General features: G+C 39.9%; 1 protein-coding gene across 4 annotated transcripts in view; it reads left to right on the top strand.

Moving 5' to 3' along the window:
- The window catches only part of LOC105464273 (SMG1 nonsense mediated mRNA decay associated PI3K related kinase), a 113684-nt gene that overhangs the window by 20099 nt on the left and 76468 nt on the right, over positions 1-17117 (top strand). For 2 of the 4 annotated variants that reach the window (XM_071084181.1, XM_011711994.3), the window contains exons 2-6: positions 7339-7502; positions 8079-8234; positions 11682-11818; positions 13434-13492; positions 14786-14999. In XM_071084181.1, the coding sequence (XP_070940282.1) occupies positions 7339-7502; positions 8079-8234; positions 11682-11818; positions 13434-13492; positions 14786-14999 (730 nt within the window). Of the gene's footprint in view, positions 1-2842; positions 3959-7338; positions 7503-8078; positions 8235-11681; positions 11819-13433; positions 13493-14785; positions 15000-17117 lie in introns of those variants that run through there. The other 2 variants (XM_071084182.1, XM_071084183.1) reach the window with 2 other exon arrangements.

The raw sequence follows: 17117 nt of genomic DNA, 5'->3' as shown, positions 1-17117 counted from the left end.
TGTCGGCCAAGAATGTTTTAAAAACGAGTTTCATTCAGCTCACCTCATTCCTCTGCAGGGCACCGGTGTGCAGGGCAAAACTGCTCAACCCTACTCAGCAGCCCTGTGAAAGCTGCTGAAAGGATGAGCAGATTGAGGCCTGAACTTTATCTTGGATTTAGCAACCTGGAGGTCATAATGGATTTTGCCAAGAGTGATGGGGCAGAAGTTGGACCAGTGGCTTATGCCTGTAATCCCAACACTTTGGGAGGCTGAGGTGAGTGGATCACTTGAGCCCAGGAGTGCGAGACCAGCTTGGCAACATTTTGGGAATGTTGTAGAGAATGGGACAAGAAAAACCCCAAAAAACAAAAGTTAGCTGGGCATGGTGGAGTAAGCCTGTGGTCTCAGCTGCCCGGGAGGCTGAGGTGGGAGGTTTGCTTGAACTTGGATTGCGCCTCTGCACTCTAGCCTGGGCAACAGAGTGAGACCCTGTTTTAAAACAAACAGACAAGCAACTGTTTTTGAGCTACAGTATATTTAATGGTTTTAAATATGAGTGCACAGTAAGAGGGAGTCCAGTCCATAAGATGACCCTTGCTTCTAATACTAGTTGCAAGTTTGGGGGTTCCCAAGATCACTGTGTTTTTTTTGTTTTATTTTGGTTTGTTTTTTTTTTTTTGAGGCAGGGCCTCTCTCTATCACCCAGGCGAGAGTGCAGAGGCTCACTGCAGCCCTGGACTCCTCCCTCCCAGGTTCAAGCAATCCTCCTAACTCAGCCACCTGAGTAGCTGGATCTACGGGTGCATACCACCTTGCCTGGCTAATTTTTCTATATATATATATCAGTGGCGCAATCTCTGCTCACTGCAAGCTCCGCCTCCCGGGTTCACGCCATTCTCCTGCCTCAGCCTCCTGAGTAGCTGGGACTACAGGCGCCTGCCACCATGCCTGGCTAATTTTTTGTAGTTTTAGTAGAGACGGGGTTTCACCATGTTAGCCAGGATGGTCTCGATCTCCTGACCTCGTAATCCTCCCGTCTCGGCCTCCCAAAGTGCTGGAATTACAGGTGTGAGCCACCACGCCTGGCCGTTTTTCTGTATTTTTTAGAGACAGTATCGCCATATTGTCAGTCTGGTCTCAAACTCCTGAGCTCAAGCGATCTGCCTGCCTGGGCCTCCCAAAGTGCTGGGATTACAAGCTTGAGCCACTGTGCCTGGCCAAGACCACTCTTGGGTTGGATGATTTGCCAGGAGGACTCACGAGAACTCATTGAAAGCTCTCATACCCACGGTTAGAGTTTATTGCAGTTTAGGGATTCAGATTAGAATCAGCCAAGGGTAGAGGTGCATAGGGCAGAGTTCAGGAAAGTTCCAAATGTTGGAGCTTCGAATTGTCCTCCCCCTGTAGAGTTGTGAAAAATGATACCTTCCCGGTGGCACTGATGTGTGACAGTACTCGTGGATTATTGCCAACCAGGGAAACTCCCACCATTTTTTATGTCCAGAGTTTTTACTGGGGTTCCATGGTTGCATGCTCATGTGGCTAACCTTGGTCTCCAGCTCCACTGGAGGTCAAGCTGATCCATGGGACTCAAAGCTGCCACCATAAGCCACATTGTTAGACTCTGCTGTGGCCTGAAGCCCCCAGATGAACAAGGACACCTCCCTCCCACCACACCACCTCTCTTTTTTTTCGGGGGGAGATAGTCTTTCTCTGTTGCCCAGGCTGGAGTGCAGTGGCATGATCTCAGCTCACTGAAACCTCAGCCTCCCGAGTAGCTGGGATTATTACAGGTGCCCGTCAACATGCCTGGCTAATTTTTATATTTTTAGTAGAGACAGGTTTCACCATGCTAGCCAGGCTGGTCTCAAAATCCTGACTTCAAGCGATCCTCCCGCCTTGGCCTCCCAAAGTGCTGGGATTACAGGTGTGAGCCACTGCTTCTGGCCAGGATGCTCTTATTAGGTACAACATTTCAGGAGTTCAGAGATTACCTTCCAGAATCCACAGGTAAAAACCAGACCTCTCTTTGGTTAAGATAAAGTTCTTCACAATTTTATAATAGTTAAGTATATTTTATCAGTCTATTGGCTGTTTAGTTGACAGACAATTAAAAATTGGTGACAGTCCAGATGTGGTCACTCACGCCTCTAATCCTAGCTAGCATTTTGGGAGGCTGAGGTGGGAGGATTGCTTCAGTCCAGGAATTTGAGAGCAGCCTGAGCAACATAATGAGACACCTGTCTCTACAAAAACATAAAAATAAAAAATTAGCTAAGTGGAGTGGTGTGCACTTGTGGTCCCAGCTGTTTGAGAGGCTGAACCCATGAGGTCAAGGCTGCAGTGAGCTATGGTCATGCCAATGCACTCCAGCCTGGGTTACAGAGTGAGACCCTGTCTCAAAAAAGGAAACAAATCACCCATAAGTGGATAATTAAGATTTGGTTATTATAGACACTTAATACTTAGGTAGCTAAGCTAGTTTTACCAAGAAATTATATGGATTTAATATTTCAGTATTGGCCGGGCGCGGTGGCTCAAGCCTGTAATCCCAGCACTTTGGGAGGCCGAGACGGGCGGATCACGAGGTCAGGAGATCGAGACCATCCTGGCTGACACGGTGAAACCCCGTCTCTACTAAAAAATACAAAAAACTAGCCGGGCAAGGTGGCGGGCGCCTGTAGTCCCAGCTACTTGGGAGGCTGAGGCAGGAGAATGGCGTGAACCCGGGAGGCGGAGCTTGCAGTGAGCTGAGATCCGGCCACTGCACTCCAGCCTGGGTGGCAGAGCGAGACTCCGTCTAAAAAAAAAAAAAAAAAAAAATATTTCAGTATTGCAAAACTGACGCATACTCATGATTTTGACATGGAATGGTTCTGTTTTGTTTTATTAAATTTGAACTTAAAGTTCTCTGTGAGAAGAGATTTGTATAATAAATTCCCTGAGCCTCTCAAATTAATGTTTTAGCATAGACTCATATTTAGAGCAGTGTTTCTAATGTAATGATACACACAAGGCCCAGGGTTCTTCATAGTTTCACCCTTTCTCTTACTTCTCATTAAAGCATGTTTGAATCCAGGTAAGAGGCATTACAGGGGATAACCCTGAATTTATTTTTGAAGGGTAAATCATTTTCAAGTGGTATTAACCATTAGTATGGAAAGCAGCATATCCTATAACTGCTCTGTGACAGTGAGACTATGTTTGCTACTTTAGAGAATAAGTACATTCCTACTTCATTGGCTTTAGTGCAAATCTCATTTCCTGGTTTATATCCATTACAAATTAGATCTCACCATGAGAGCAAAATCCCTTAATAAACCTAGGTAAAAGCAATTTGAACTAATATGATGCTTACTCCAGTGACACCACTAGGTGTGGTGTTTGCATCAAGTCATTTTGGGGTGCTTTATGGAAATACTTTCTAGTAGGGAATTCCCTGACTTCACACTTTCCAGAGATGACTCTCTCTTTTTCTCTCTAATACTTACAACAACTGGACCACAAGGCTACATTTAGTCAGGAGATACTATCCCCAGCTCTTGGTGGATTGTTGATGTGACGTCTGAGGATTCTGGTCATTTGAAACGAATGGCCTCCTAGATTTATGGCATTTTTCTGTATATTGAGAATAGGTAATTAAAATAAGTGGTAACTATATTTGCATGTGATTTGTATGTTATAGTTAACATTTAAATTCTCTTATGTACTAAAATTTTTTTGGTTGCCACATTAAGCCTCTTTATCCTCTAAGGCACAGAGTAGCTTTCCACCTCAATTTTTGCTTTACTGTATGAACCCTAATGGGACCATAGTTCAACTAAAAGCACCTAACTCATGAATGATATTTGCTCCATGTTTGAACAACAAATGTTTTAACCCGCTGTCTTCACTAATATTGTAACTACTGTCTTACAGATTGACTTGATGCAAAACATCACAAAGGCTCCATATTATACAGTATGCGATTTTTGAGGTATGAGCTTTAGAAACTTACCTCTCATGTGGCATGTACATCAGGCTTTAACTTCAGTTTGATCGTTTTGGGGAAATTTATGCATTTCTTTTTTTCTCTCCATGATATTTTTAGAATATTAAAGGGGCTGTAGAGGTATTTTTGGATCCTTGCTAGGATTCTTAGACTTAATAGATAGATTTTCTTTTTTCACTAAATTGAGACACTAATTCTGGCAGATGATATCCCTTTCAGCTCTTCTAACTAACTAGCCTAACATTTATGTCTGCTTCTTGGAGTTCAAATCTGCAGTTTCTATTTTGTGGCTTTGATTGCCTCATTTTAAGTGCTCATTTCCGGTTAACAGTTTTCTATTTATTGGACTGGGATGATCTTGTTGGTGCTAACAGCCTGACATTGACATTTTTTGAAACCTAAGAAGTCAAGATTGTATAAAAATAGAAATTTTGTATAAATGCTAAACCATTTTGTGCTTTTAGGTTCAGAATGCTTACAACCTGAGTTCTGGTTGGAGATGTTTTGATTAATTTGTATTAAAATAATTTGGCAACTAGGGAGTTTTTAGGTATTTCTGAGACAGTGGCTCTATTCCAGTGAGTTTTTTTTTTTTTTTTTTTAAATATTTCTGAAAACACCCTTTTTTTTTTGGGAAAAAAATAATCTCAGTGTTCATAACTTATGGGATTTAGAAACCTTATTTCTAACCAATGGGGAAGCTGTCCCTGGTTTTTACAATTTAGTTTGAAATCAGATGCTTCATAGTTGGAAACAGATTTGTTGGTAGCAACAGATTACCTGATTTCTTAGTGAAGTATTTAAGTTGCTCTATATTGACTGTAAAAACTTGTTTTGATTATATTCATATACTCATGAACTGTTTGTACATTGTCTTTTAGACTGGAAACTTTGAGTTTATTTTGTATTATAGTCATAATAACTTTTAACATACCCTGCAAACTAAGCATTTCTTTATTTAACATACCCTGCAAACTAAGCATTTCTTTAAAATTCATTATCTTATTTAAGCCTCACAACAACCTTGCATGTTAGATATGTATTATCCTCATTTTATGCAAGAGACAACCAAGGCTTGGAGATCAAGTAATTTGTGCAAAGGTACACATACTTTTCAGTGCTGGAGCTGGGATTTGAGCCCAGATCTTTTTTTAACTTGTATTCTCTGCTGCCTTATGTTACTACTGTGTCACCAGAAAATGATACAGATATTTAACTCTTAATAGTAAAGGTAGTATAGGAGATAAGTAAACATGAAGAAAGCAGGAAGTGAAGGTATGTTTAAATATTGACAGACTTCAGTTATCTTTGTGTTTCCGAATTAGTCATGTGCTTATTTTATTCCTTCATCTAATAAGAGCTTACTGTGGCATACATATAAAGTTCAAACCCTGTCAGAAAAGGTTATAAGCTCTCTTATGTTTCAGTCTCCTTTCAGAAAGTAATGGTATGCTGTGATTTATATAGATGCAAGTTAAATGTGTTATTTTTAGATATATAAGGAATGTCTTTTCATTAGTTTAAAAAAGTTATGGTCCTTTGAGTTATATTTTAGTGCTTGTAGACTTAATATACTCAGAAAATATTCTCATACATTTTTCTTGAAATTCCATAGATTTTATTTTCCCTTATATTTGAAGTACTTAGCTTTATGAACAAGTGAACTCTGAATATTAGAAGATACTCCTTATGGAGCCTTAGTCATTTTAGTATGCTAGGTTATGAATTTCATGAAGTTTCAGATTGAGATTCTTTAGAATTCATGACTTGTACCAGTTAGATTTCCAAGTTTAATTGGACCTATTGTCTGCATTCTGTATTAACAGTGATTGCAGTAAGTGCAGATCAAGGTGTCCAACTGATTGAGCCCATGCAAAGTTTTATGTTTAGTATTTTTGGGAGCAAGGAAAGACTAATAAACTCTAAACAAAATATATACAGTATACAGACACTGCTGTCACTTTTACACCATAGAGGGAGGGGCAAAGCGTAGAGGAATAGGTTAGTTTCTGGCCTTGCCAGTGCCCTGAACTTGTTTCAAAGATTCAGGTTCTAAAAGGTTCAGAAAGCATTTGTAGTAAACATCATTTTCTTTCTTTTCTTTTTCTCAAAGTTGTTCCTCCCAGGAGAAAATCAGTAGGGGAAGAACTTACTTGGATTTTTCATGTGCTACAACAGATTATTTTGTTGTCTTCTTTCTTGATAGTTTATGATTGATGGCTGGAAGAATAACACTCATGAGAAGTCTTGTAGCTCAGCTCTGTTTTACTTATGAGGCAGTTGAAGCATAGAGCAGATACTTAGATGAGGACACGCTTTTACCCTTGACTGTACCCCCACTTGTTTCCTAATAAGCATCAGGTATTACTCTAAACAGTACCTAAATTTTAAATAGATTATGAACTACAACTTTCCAATATAGCTTTATTGGATTTCTGATACCTTTTATTTCCTTACAGTGTCTTCTTTTTTACTTTTTAAAATTTTGATTGCTATTCTTTGCAATTAAGGCATCTTCATTGGGGTCTTCTTTTTTTTTTTTTTATCTTTTGAGACGGAGTCTCGCTCTGCCGCCCAGGCTGGAGTGCAGTGGCCGGATCTCAGCTCACTGCAAGCTCCGCCTCCTGGGTTCACGCCATTCTCCTGCCTCAGCCTCCCGAGTAGTTGGGACTACAGGCGCCCGCCACCGCGCCCGGCTAGTTTTTTGTATTTTTTAGTAGAGACGGGGTTTCACCGTGTTAGCCAGGATGGTCTCGATCTCCTGACCTCGTGATCCGCCCGTCTCGGCCTCCCAAAGTGCTGGGATTACAGGCTTGAGCCACCGCGCCCGGCTATTGGGGTCTTCAGTACTACAGTACCTTAACATAATCAGTACTTAGAAAATAACTTGGTAAGACATTGCCCCTCCCTGACGTGCTGCCAGTGTTTTTTATTTTTATGACAGGAAAGACTGAAATTTTTTGACTGATTAACCCTCTCCGGGGGGAGAATTTAGAAAGAATTATTCTTATGCATGTGAGGAGAACTCTGGACCAGAGTGACCAATTGTCCCATTTTGCCTGGGACAGGAGACTTTCAATGCTAAAACCAGCAAAGTCACCCTAATCCCAGTAGTTATTCATACTTCTGAATGGGTCTTTAGAACAGTAGAAGAGACTGAAAAGTTGGCATTTCATCCTTTGAGAATCTCTTCCCAATGAAAGACTTGTTAGACAGCTGAGTGCTTACATGTAATATATAGTACATATTCTACTAAATATAGTAATAATGGTTAAATGTAAAAGTTGGGAGAAGAGAGGCTTGTATAAAGAAATATTTATTTATGTTGTTTAAAGTTCTAATCTTATGCTTTTCTCTTTTTGTAGAACTGATAGTGCATCAGCCGACCCAGATAATTTAAAATATTCTTCATCCAGAGATAGAGGTAGTTCTTCCTCTTATGGACTGCAACCTTCAAATTCAGCTGTTGTGTCTCGGCAAAGGCACGATGATACCAGAGTCCACGCTGACATACAGAATGACGAAAAGGGTATATATATTTTCTTATTGCTGCAAGCATGTTTTTTGAACCTACCTATCTCACCTTCCTGCCTTCCTACACCCCCAACTTTCTCGCTTTCTTATAATACGTTTAAAATATAAATAACAAATGCAGTGTTATTTCTGAAAACTTCATAGGAAGTTTATCCACTTTATTATTTTTAAAATTTAAAATTTTTTCCATACGTAATTCATAAATGCAGTTTTCTTACAAAAAAGATACAATACTATTTTTGTTTTTGTTTTCAAAGATATTTAGCTAAGGTTGAAATTCCTCCCGGTTACTGTCTCTAAACCTCAAGAAAGTTTTTAAACAAAGTGTAAAATTTGATTTAATATAGTTTTCATTTCTCTGCTTATTTTCCAATGAAGGGATCAAAATAAAATTAACTTCTAAGGTGTATTAAAAGAAAGCAAAATGATTTTCAAGGCAGACAGTACAGGAAAAAGGTAGGAGAAGCAAAGGCTGGTTGAGCTGCAGATTGAACGGTAAGATCCTGAGCTATCAGGAAATTGACTGAAGCCAACAATCATATTTAAATAACGTAAACATTGCTGTTTGTAGGTGGCTACAGTGTCAATGGAGGATCTGGGGAAAATACTTATGGTCGGAAGTCGTTGGGGCAAGAGCTGAGGGTTAACAATGTGACCAGCCCTGAGTTCACCAGTGTTCAGCATGGCAGTCGTGCTTTAGCCACCAAAGACATGAGGAAATCACAGGGTAAGACTGGGAAGACGGGGACCAATCACATACACCTTCCAAAGATTTGTATCTCCTCTTATCCTGGATGTCTCTTACTAACGCCTTGTGCAGGCATGAGTTGATTAGTCTACTGTGCAGGTAAAAATTGTTTACATTCTTTCCCTGTGAACTGTTAATTTCCCACTAGAAAGGTTATAATGCATTTTAAAAGAGAATTCTCTTAAAACAAGATGAGAAGACTGGATAAGATCTTACAGAAAGGATTTACCCAATTATCATGGATTTTTAATGTATAGTGTATAGTAGGCTCTTACCACAGCAAGTCCTTGAACTCTTGGGCCTGTGGAGGATATAGATGTATATATAGAATGGATACTTCTCTGTCTTTTTTTTTTTCTCTTTTAAGTTCAGGGTACATGTGCAGGATGTACAGGTTTGTTACATAGGTAAATGTGTGCCATGGTGGTTTGCTGCACAGATCATCCCATCACCTAGGTATTAAGCCTGGCATCCATTAAGCTATTCTTCCTGATGTTCTCCCTTCCATTGTCCCCCAGAGTGGGTACTTCTCTGGTTTTTTTTTGTTGTTGTTGTTTTCAGTGTATTTTTTTTTTTCGAGACAGAGTCTTGCTCTGTTGCCCAGGCTGGAGTGCAGTGGTGCAATCTGCTCACTGCAACCTCTGCCTCCCAGGTTCAAGTGATTCTCGTGCCTCAGCCTCCCAAGTAGCTGGGATTATAGGTGCCTGCCACCACACCCAGCTAATTTTTGCATTTTTAGTGGAGACAGGGTTTCACTGTGTTGGCCAGGCTGGTCTTGAACTCCTGACCTCAAGTGATCTGCCCACCTCAGTCTCCCAAAGTGCTGGGATTACAGGCTTGAGCCACCAGCCCTGCCTAGAGTGGGCACTTTTCTAAAGTTAAATACACTGATACCATTTCTGCCTTATGACGTAGCCTCACTGTATAGGTGAGTGCCTTGAAAGTTCAGAGGATTAGAGGTAATGATCATTTTTTTCCTTAAAGAGAAATTTACCAGTAAAGCTGAGTATGAAATTCACATTTCTGATTTATGGGCTTTGTTAGATGTAATTACTTTTCAGACATTTAGTTTTTGACCTTTTTTTTTTTTTTTTTAAAAATACTATGTGTGTGCTACGTGTATCTTGGTGAAAACCTTTGTGCCTGTAGCTTTTATTGTTGGTATATAACTTTTAAAAAACTGATTTCTTTCTGTAAGTTTTCACAAGTGGAATGAATTCAAAGGCTATGCTGTTTATTAGAATAAAGTGTTTGAAGCCTTAGACTTATGATATTATAGGAGCTAAACAGCAACTCTAAAGCTAATTCAGTACAATTCCTCTTCTTTAAAGGCTCAGGGTCATATAGTTTGCTAGTGACAGAATTGTAAGTAGAGCCTCATTTCCCTGCTGGTAAGTTGATGACATTTTTGGTATCTGTCATGTTGAAATACTCTGGGCTAGGGATTTGTAAAAATCCCATTCTTCTCTCAGACATTGTAGTTTCTTTCTTTCTTTTTTTTAACTTTTAAGTTCAGGATGCAAGTGCAGGTTTGTTACATAGGTAAACTTGTGTCATGAGGGTTTGTGGTATAGATTATTTTACCACCCAGATATTAAGCCTGGTACCCATTGGTTGTTTCTCTTGATCCTCTCCCTCCTCCCACCCCTCACCCTCCAAAAGGCTCCAGTGTGTGTTGTTCCCCTTGTAGTCATTTATTTATTTATGAGACGGAGTCTCGCCCTGTCACCCGGGCTGGAGTGCAGTGGCACAATCTCAGCTCACTGCAACTTCCACCTCCCGGGTTAAAGTGATTCTCCTGCCTCAGCCTCCCGAGTAGCTAGGATTACAGGAGTGCGTCACCATGCCCGGCTAATTTTTTGTATCTTTAGTAGAGACGAGGTTCCATCATGTTGGCCAGGCTGGTCTCAAACTGCTGACCTCGTGATCTGCCCTCCTTGGCCTCCCAAAGTGCTGGGATTACAGGTGTGAGCCACCATGCCCAGCCTTGTAGTTTCTTTTATTATCAATTTTTTCTTATACCTTAGAAATGAAACTGTCAGACCCTTTGTGATTTGTTGTTTACATATGTATTGGCTAATTATGATAAATAGCACAGTTGAAAACGTATTGCAAAAATTTAGTTCTTTGTTTTGTTTTTTTGAGACAGAGTCTCGCTCTGTCACCCAGGCTGGAATGCACTAGTGTGATTTCACTGCAACCTTTGCTTCCCAGGCTAAAGTGATCCTCCCACCTCAGCCTCCCGAGTATCTGGGATTACAGATATGTGCCACTATGCCCAGCTAATTTTTGTGTTTTTCGTAGGGATGGGGTTTTACCATGTTGCCCAGGCTGGTCTCGAACTCCTGGGCTCAAGTGATCTGCCCACCTTGGCCTCCCAAAGTGCTAGGTAATTACAGGCAAGAGCCACCTTGCTCAGCAAAAATCTAGTTTTTAAAGGCATCTTTAATATACTAATAGTATTCACTATTGTTTGCTTGTTCTTGTGATTAAAAAATAAGGGGGGAAAGTTGTGGTTTGCTACCTTTCTAGTGGAGGCGTACCTTGCATGTGGTAGATAACAATTAGACATTTGTTGAACTAAATATGTGATTATGGCTCCCCAAAACTTCGTCCTAGGGAAATGATGATAATGTGAATAAGAGGCTTTCCTCCAGTGGGATACCTAGATGATAAGAAGAAGCCTATATCCTGGTTTTACTCGATTGAGACTTTATCCATACCCCTTGGAAGTTGTTTAATTTACCTCTACCCTGGCTCTTTACCTGCATGTTGAAAACAGTTTGGAATGGACCCAAAGAAAGTTGTTACTAAGGCTTTTCTTTTTTCTCTGTCAACCAGTCCTCTGGAATGAGGTGTTCAGTTGGCCTAAGGTTATTCATTTCTCATTTCCTTCAGCAAATATTTTTTTGAGGATCTGTTATGTGCCAGGCACTCTGCCGGGGTTTGGAATATAGAGATGAACAAAAGAGTGATAGGAACTATATTCCCTGAGCTTTTATTGACCAGGGGACTGTGACTTTTGATGTAATTTTATTTTTGAGAGAGGGTCTTTCTCTGTCACCCAGGCTGGAGTGCAAATCTCTGCTTACTGCAACCTCCACCTCATGGGCTCATGTGATTCTCCTGCCTCAGCCTTCCGAATAGCTGGGACTACAGGTGCACACCACCTTGCCTGGCTAGTTTGTGTAATTTTTTGTGTGTCTGTGGAGACAGGGTTTCACCATGTTGCTCAGGCTGGTCTCAAACTCCTGGACTCAGGTGATGTACCCGCCTTCCAAAGTGCTGGGATTACAGGCGTGAGCCACCATAATAATTACTATTAAAATAATTTTTAATTTTAAAAATTTAAAAATTATTTTAAAATTTAAAAATTCCTTTGCTTATTTATACTCAATAGACAACAGAATGTTTATATATTCACAGAGAGATCGATGTCTTATTCTGATGAGTCTCGACTGTCGAATCTTCTTCGGAGGATCACCCGGGAAGATGACAGAGACCGAAGACTGGCTACTGTAAAGCAGTTGAAAGAATTTATTCAGCAACCAGAAAATAAGCTGGTAAGTATAGTATGTTTGGAAATATGAGGATTTTTGTGTTTCCATAATAAAGTAGGTAATGCTACCTTGAGTAGTTTAAGAATGGGGAAAGCCTGGCCGTGAGCGCTGTGGCTTGTGCCTGTAATCCCAGCCCTTTGGGAGGCCGAGGCGGGCAGATCACGAGGTCAGGAGATCGAGACCATCCTGGCTAACATGGTGAAACCCCGTCTCTACTAAAAAAAAAAAAACAAAAAATTAGCTGGGCATGGTGGCGGACGCCTGTAGTCCCAGCTACTCGGGAGGCTGAGGCAGGAGAATGACGTGAACCCTGGAGGCGGAGCTTGCATTGAGAGCCGAGATCGCACCACTGCACTCCAGCCTGGGTGACAGAGCAAGACTCCGTCTCATTTAAAAAAAAAAAAAAAAAAGAATGGGGAAAGCCTGTATTATGATGATCTAGAACTTAATGATCTCTAATATGTAATTTATTTTTCTTCGTAAAGACAAGATCTTGCTCTGTTGCCCAGGCTGGAGTGCAGTGGCACAATCGTAACTCACTGCAGTCTCAGACTCCTGGATTCAAGCTATCCTCCCACTGTGGTCTCCTGAGTAGGGACTTTCAGGCATGTGCCACTACACCTGGCTGAGGTGAAAGAATCACTTGAGCTCAGGAATTCAGGGTTGCAGTGAGATAAGATCACACCTCTGCATGTCAACCTGGGCGACAGAGGGAGTTCTTGTCTCTTAAAACAACAATAGAAACGTAACAAAGTATAGGAAGTGTTACAGTTTTTTCTTCATTTTCTTTACTCCAATTAAGAACTTGATATGGGCCAGGTGTCATGGCTCATGCCTGTAATCCCAGCATTTTCGGAGGCCAAGGCAAGCGGATCACCTGAGGTCAGGAGTTCGACACCAGCCTGCCCAACATAGTGAAACCCTGTCTCTACTGAACATACAAAATTAGCTGGGCATGGTGGCACATGTCTATAATTCCAGTTACTTGGGAGGCTGAGGCAAGTGAATCGCTTGAACTCAGGAGACGGAGGTTGCAGTGAGCTGAGATCACGCCATTGCGCTCCAGCCTGGGCAACAAGAGTGAAACTCCATCTGAAAAAAAGAAAAATAACTTGAGCAGGAGAAAATTAATGAAAGTGGTCTAGTGAGGCAGATGACATTTGGCTCAAAGCAGGTTTCTCCTCCTTCCAAATTTTATTATGAGAAGTTTCAAATATATAGCAAGTTGAAAGAATTTGACATTGAATCTGTTAAACCCATTATCTAATTTTTGTTGTTAACATTTTACCCTAAATACTGCCTTGTTGCGTATCTCTCCATGTGTCCCTCCATCCATCAGTCAATTTTTCAAATGCATTTCAGAGTAAATAAAACAAGCTTTTTGAGTTTATTTTTTTGTTGATGATCACAGCTCTGTGTTTCCAGTGGAGGAATTTCTTTCATAGTGTGAAAGGAAACATGACATGCCTGATACATGCTCCTTGGAGACTGGGAATAATAAAGAAACTAAAGTACTGTTGAATTATAATTTGGAGTGGAAGACAAGTAAAAAAGTACACAATGCTGTTCTTAAAAGTATAGGAATTTGAAGTTTTTATAAATGTGTTTTCTTTTAAAGGTACTAGTTAAACAATTGGATAATATCTTGGCTGCTGTACATGATGTGCTTAATGAAAGGTAAGTAACTAATAATGGTTCAGTTTAAATGACTTTAAAATATATTTTTAGAAATTATTTAAAATACACAAGAAAATAAACCCATTGGCTTTGTTTGTGAACACCTATTGACATTTCAGTGGGTCCTCTTGTCATACTTGTCTGCATTAATTATGTGTTAATTACCATTGAATACAAATGAAATCCACTTGAAAAGAAATTATCTATTTATTTATTTATTTATTTTTTGAGTTAGAGTCTCACCTTGTCGCCCAGGCTGGAGTGCAGTGGTGCAATCTTGGCTCTCTGCAACCTCCGCTTCCCAGGTTCAAGCGATTCTCCTGCCTCAGCCTCCCTAGTAGCTGGGACTACAGGCGTGCACCACCATTGCCAGCTAATTTTTGTTTTTTTAGTAGAGACAGGGTTTCACCATGTTGGCCAGGCTGGTCTCAAACTCCTGACCTGAGGTGATCCACCCACTGTAGCCTCCCAAAGTGTTGGGATTACAGGCATGAGCCATCATGCCCAGCAGGAATATGTAATTTTTTAAATTTGCTAGTCTCACTGAATAACTGAGTCTTGACTTATGGAGTAGCATAAATTCTTGATGCAAGCATGAATGAATACAATTAGTTTTTGTAAACTAGAGAATTTGAAACTGCTTAGAGAATAGAGGTAAAAAGGAACTTCCTTCTTCGGGTAAGAGTGGATTCAAACCATATATTCTCTGGCTGTTGGAGTCTCTGGAGGTGTGTGGTCATTTTTTGTTACAGTGATTCCCAAAGAATTGCAGTGGTGGCAAGTACCCAAAGTTTACCTCAGCCCGTCATAAACCTTAGTGCCTTTTGATGGTTTTATAGAGTTACTTTTTAAAGTTATACGTAAATCATTACTGTTATCCTTTTAAGTTTCTGTATTTAACTATTACCGTTTTTTATTTTATAGTCATTACATATTGAATATTATATAGAATGTAGTTATATATAGTGTGTTTTATCCAATTATTTGTTGCTGCCCTTTTCTGAGAGTTATTTAATACAGTTTGAGATGGAATTTAGCATTTCTGGGCCTTCCCTCACTGTTGTAAATAACTGATTTTGTAAAAAGGAAGTAATGTCAGACAGATACTGTGGGGCAATGCAGGCTAGACAGAATATAGTATTTAGAGTGGAGAAAATTTCAACCTTTTGTGTAATTTGAATAGAAATTTAAAAAACCATTTAAGACATTCTTTTGTAAGATGTGTTACTCGTGTCATCATAGAAAACTTAAGCCTTTTGTGTGTGTTTTTTGTTTGTATTAAAATAAACACAGTAGCAAATTGCTTCAGGAGTTGAGACAGGAGGGAGCTTGCTGTCTTGGCCTTCTTTGTGCTTCTCTGAGCTATGAGGCCGAGAAGATCTTCAAGTGGATTTTTAGCAAATTTAGCTCATCTGCAAAAGATGAAGTTAAACTCCTCTACTTATGTGCCACCTACAAAGCACTAGAGACTGTAGGAGAAAAGAAAGCCTTTTCATCTGTAATGCAGGTAAGAATGAAGGGGGAAAAATGCATGATGTACTTGGGAAAAATTTGTCCCTTAACACATGTCCTTGGAGGGGAGCTTGAAGAAGGGAAACATGGAATAGGAATTATCTACTGATAGGAAATATTTTTTAAAAATTCCTCTTTCTCAGTTTGAGTGAAGGATACATGTTGAAGTTAGATTTGAAATAAGTTAGTTTTAAGATTTTTTCCTTGGCCGAGTGCGGTGGCTCACACCTGTAATCCCAGCACTTTGGGAGGCCTAGGCGGGCGGATCATGAGGTCAAGAGGTCGAAACCATCCTGGCCAACATGGTGAAACCCCGTTTCTACTAAAAATACAAAAATTAGCCCGGCATGATAGTGCACGCCTGTAGTCCCAGCTACTTGGGAGACTGAGGCAGGAGAATGGCTTAAACCAGGGAGTCAGAGGTTGCCATGAGCCGAGGTCACACCATTGCACTCCAGTCTGGCTGACAGAGCCAGACTCTGTCTCAGAAAAAAGAAAAAAAAAGGTTTTTTCCTCTTTGGTTTTTAGAAATGTTTTTTTGAGATTGCTTAGGACCAGAATGATTTGCAAATTTGAAAACAAGAACTGCACTAGGAATGCTGGATAGAAGAGTGTTTCACATTTGTTGAGGGAGACAAGAACTAAATATCACAACTTCTTTCTGAGCCTTTTGGTTTGCTAACGTGCCCCAAATTCTTACTCCAAATGGTATAAGATAATTATGTAAATGAATACTAGCTCTACTTAGCTTTATTTCACGTTTGTGTATCTGAATATATTAAAAAATCATCCCCCCCCCCTTTTTTTGATACAGAGTCTTGCTCTATTGTCCAGGCTGGAGGGCAGTGGCATGATCTTGGCTGAGTGCAACCTCTGCCTCCCAGGTTCAAGCGATTCTCCTGCCTCAGCCTCCCGAGTAGCTGGTATTACAGGAGCGCGCCACTAGCCTGGCTAATTTTTGTATTTTTAGTAGAGATGGGGTTTCATTGTGTTGGCCATGCTGGTCTTGAACTCCTGACCTCAAGTGATCCTCCTGCCTTGGCCTCCCAAAGTGCTGGGATTACTGTCATGAGCCACCGTACCTGGCCTAAAAGATCATTGTTGATTTAGTTTTGAGTAAGATTTTAAGTAATTAAATTTTTGTTGAGCTAATGTTTTTAGAAATTATGGTATTGATGTGTTTGGAATATCTGATATTAGGGTTTTTTTTTTTTTTTAAACAGTTTTTGATATGCTTTATTTTGGGTATGTAGTTTAAAAAATATAAGGATTTTTTTTTTTTTTAAAATAAAAAATGTGTTTTTAACTGGGCATATTGGCTCACTCCTGTAACCCCGGCACTGTGGGAGGCTGAGGATGATGAATTGCTTCAGTCCAGGAGTTTGAGACCAGCCTGGGCAACATGGTGAAACCCTGTCTTTACCAAAAAAAAAAAAAAAAAGGAAAAAAAAATAAGTCAGGCATGGTGGCATGCACCTGTAGTCCCAGCTATTTGGAGGCTGAAGCAGGAGGATCAATTGAGCCTGGGAGCTTGAGGCTACAGTGAGGTATGGTCAAGCTACTGCCCTCCATTATAGGCAAAACATTTTTCCCCTTGATTATAGAGGTTTGAGAGAAATTTGAGGGAAGATTCAGAAAATTACCTGTAACTAAACAGAACGCCACCAGATTGGGCTTATTCTGCATGCATACAGTTTTTAGATTATGAACATTTCCCTGACTCTTGTGAAAATTCTTACATTCATAGAAAGGTAGATGCACCAGTAAAATAAATACCCGTAAATACAATAATAATTTCATAATACATACTCCACCTAGATTTACCACTTATTAATATTTTGCAAGTTTTATTTTCTCACACACTTTTGTTGAGCCATCTGAAAACCATACATATGATGACAGTTCACCTCATAATGTTTTAGTATGCATCTCCTAAGAATAAGGTTTTTCTTCTGTATAACAAGAGTATTATACCTAAGAAAATGAATTTTATTACATATGTGTTCTATATTCAAATTTCTGTAATTACCCCTAAGATGTCTTTTAAATGGTTTTTAGCATTGATAGTCTGTGCCTGTATAGATTATAACATTGGCTATTGCAAAATAATGGT

This window comes from Macaca nemestrina, chromosome 18, assembly GCF_043159975.1.
Source record: "Macaca nemestrina isolate mMacNem1 chromosome 18, mMacNem.hap1, whole genome shotgun sequence".
In the NCBI taxonomy this organism is placed as follows: domain Eukaryota; kingdom Metazoa; phylum Chordata; class Mammalia; order Primates; family Cercopithecidae; genus Macaca; species Macaca nemestrina.
This window is presented reverse-complemented; position numbering and strand designations above follow the sequence as displayed.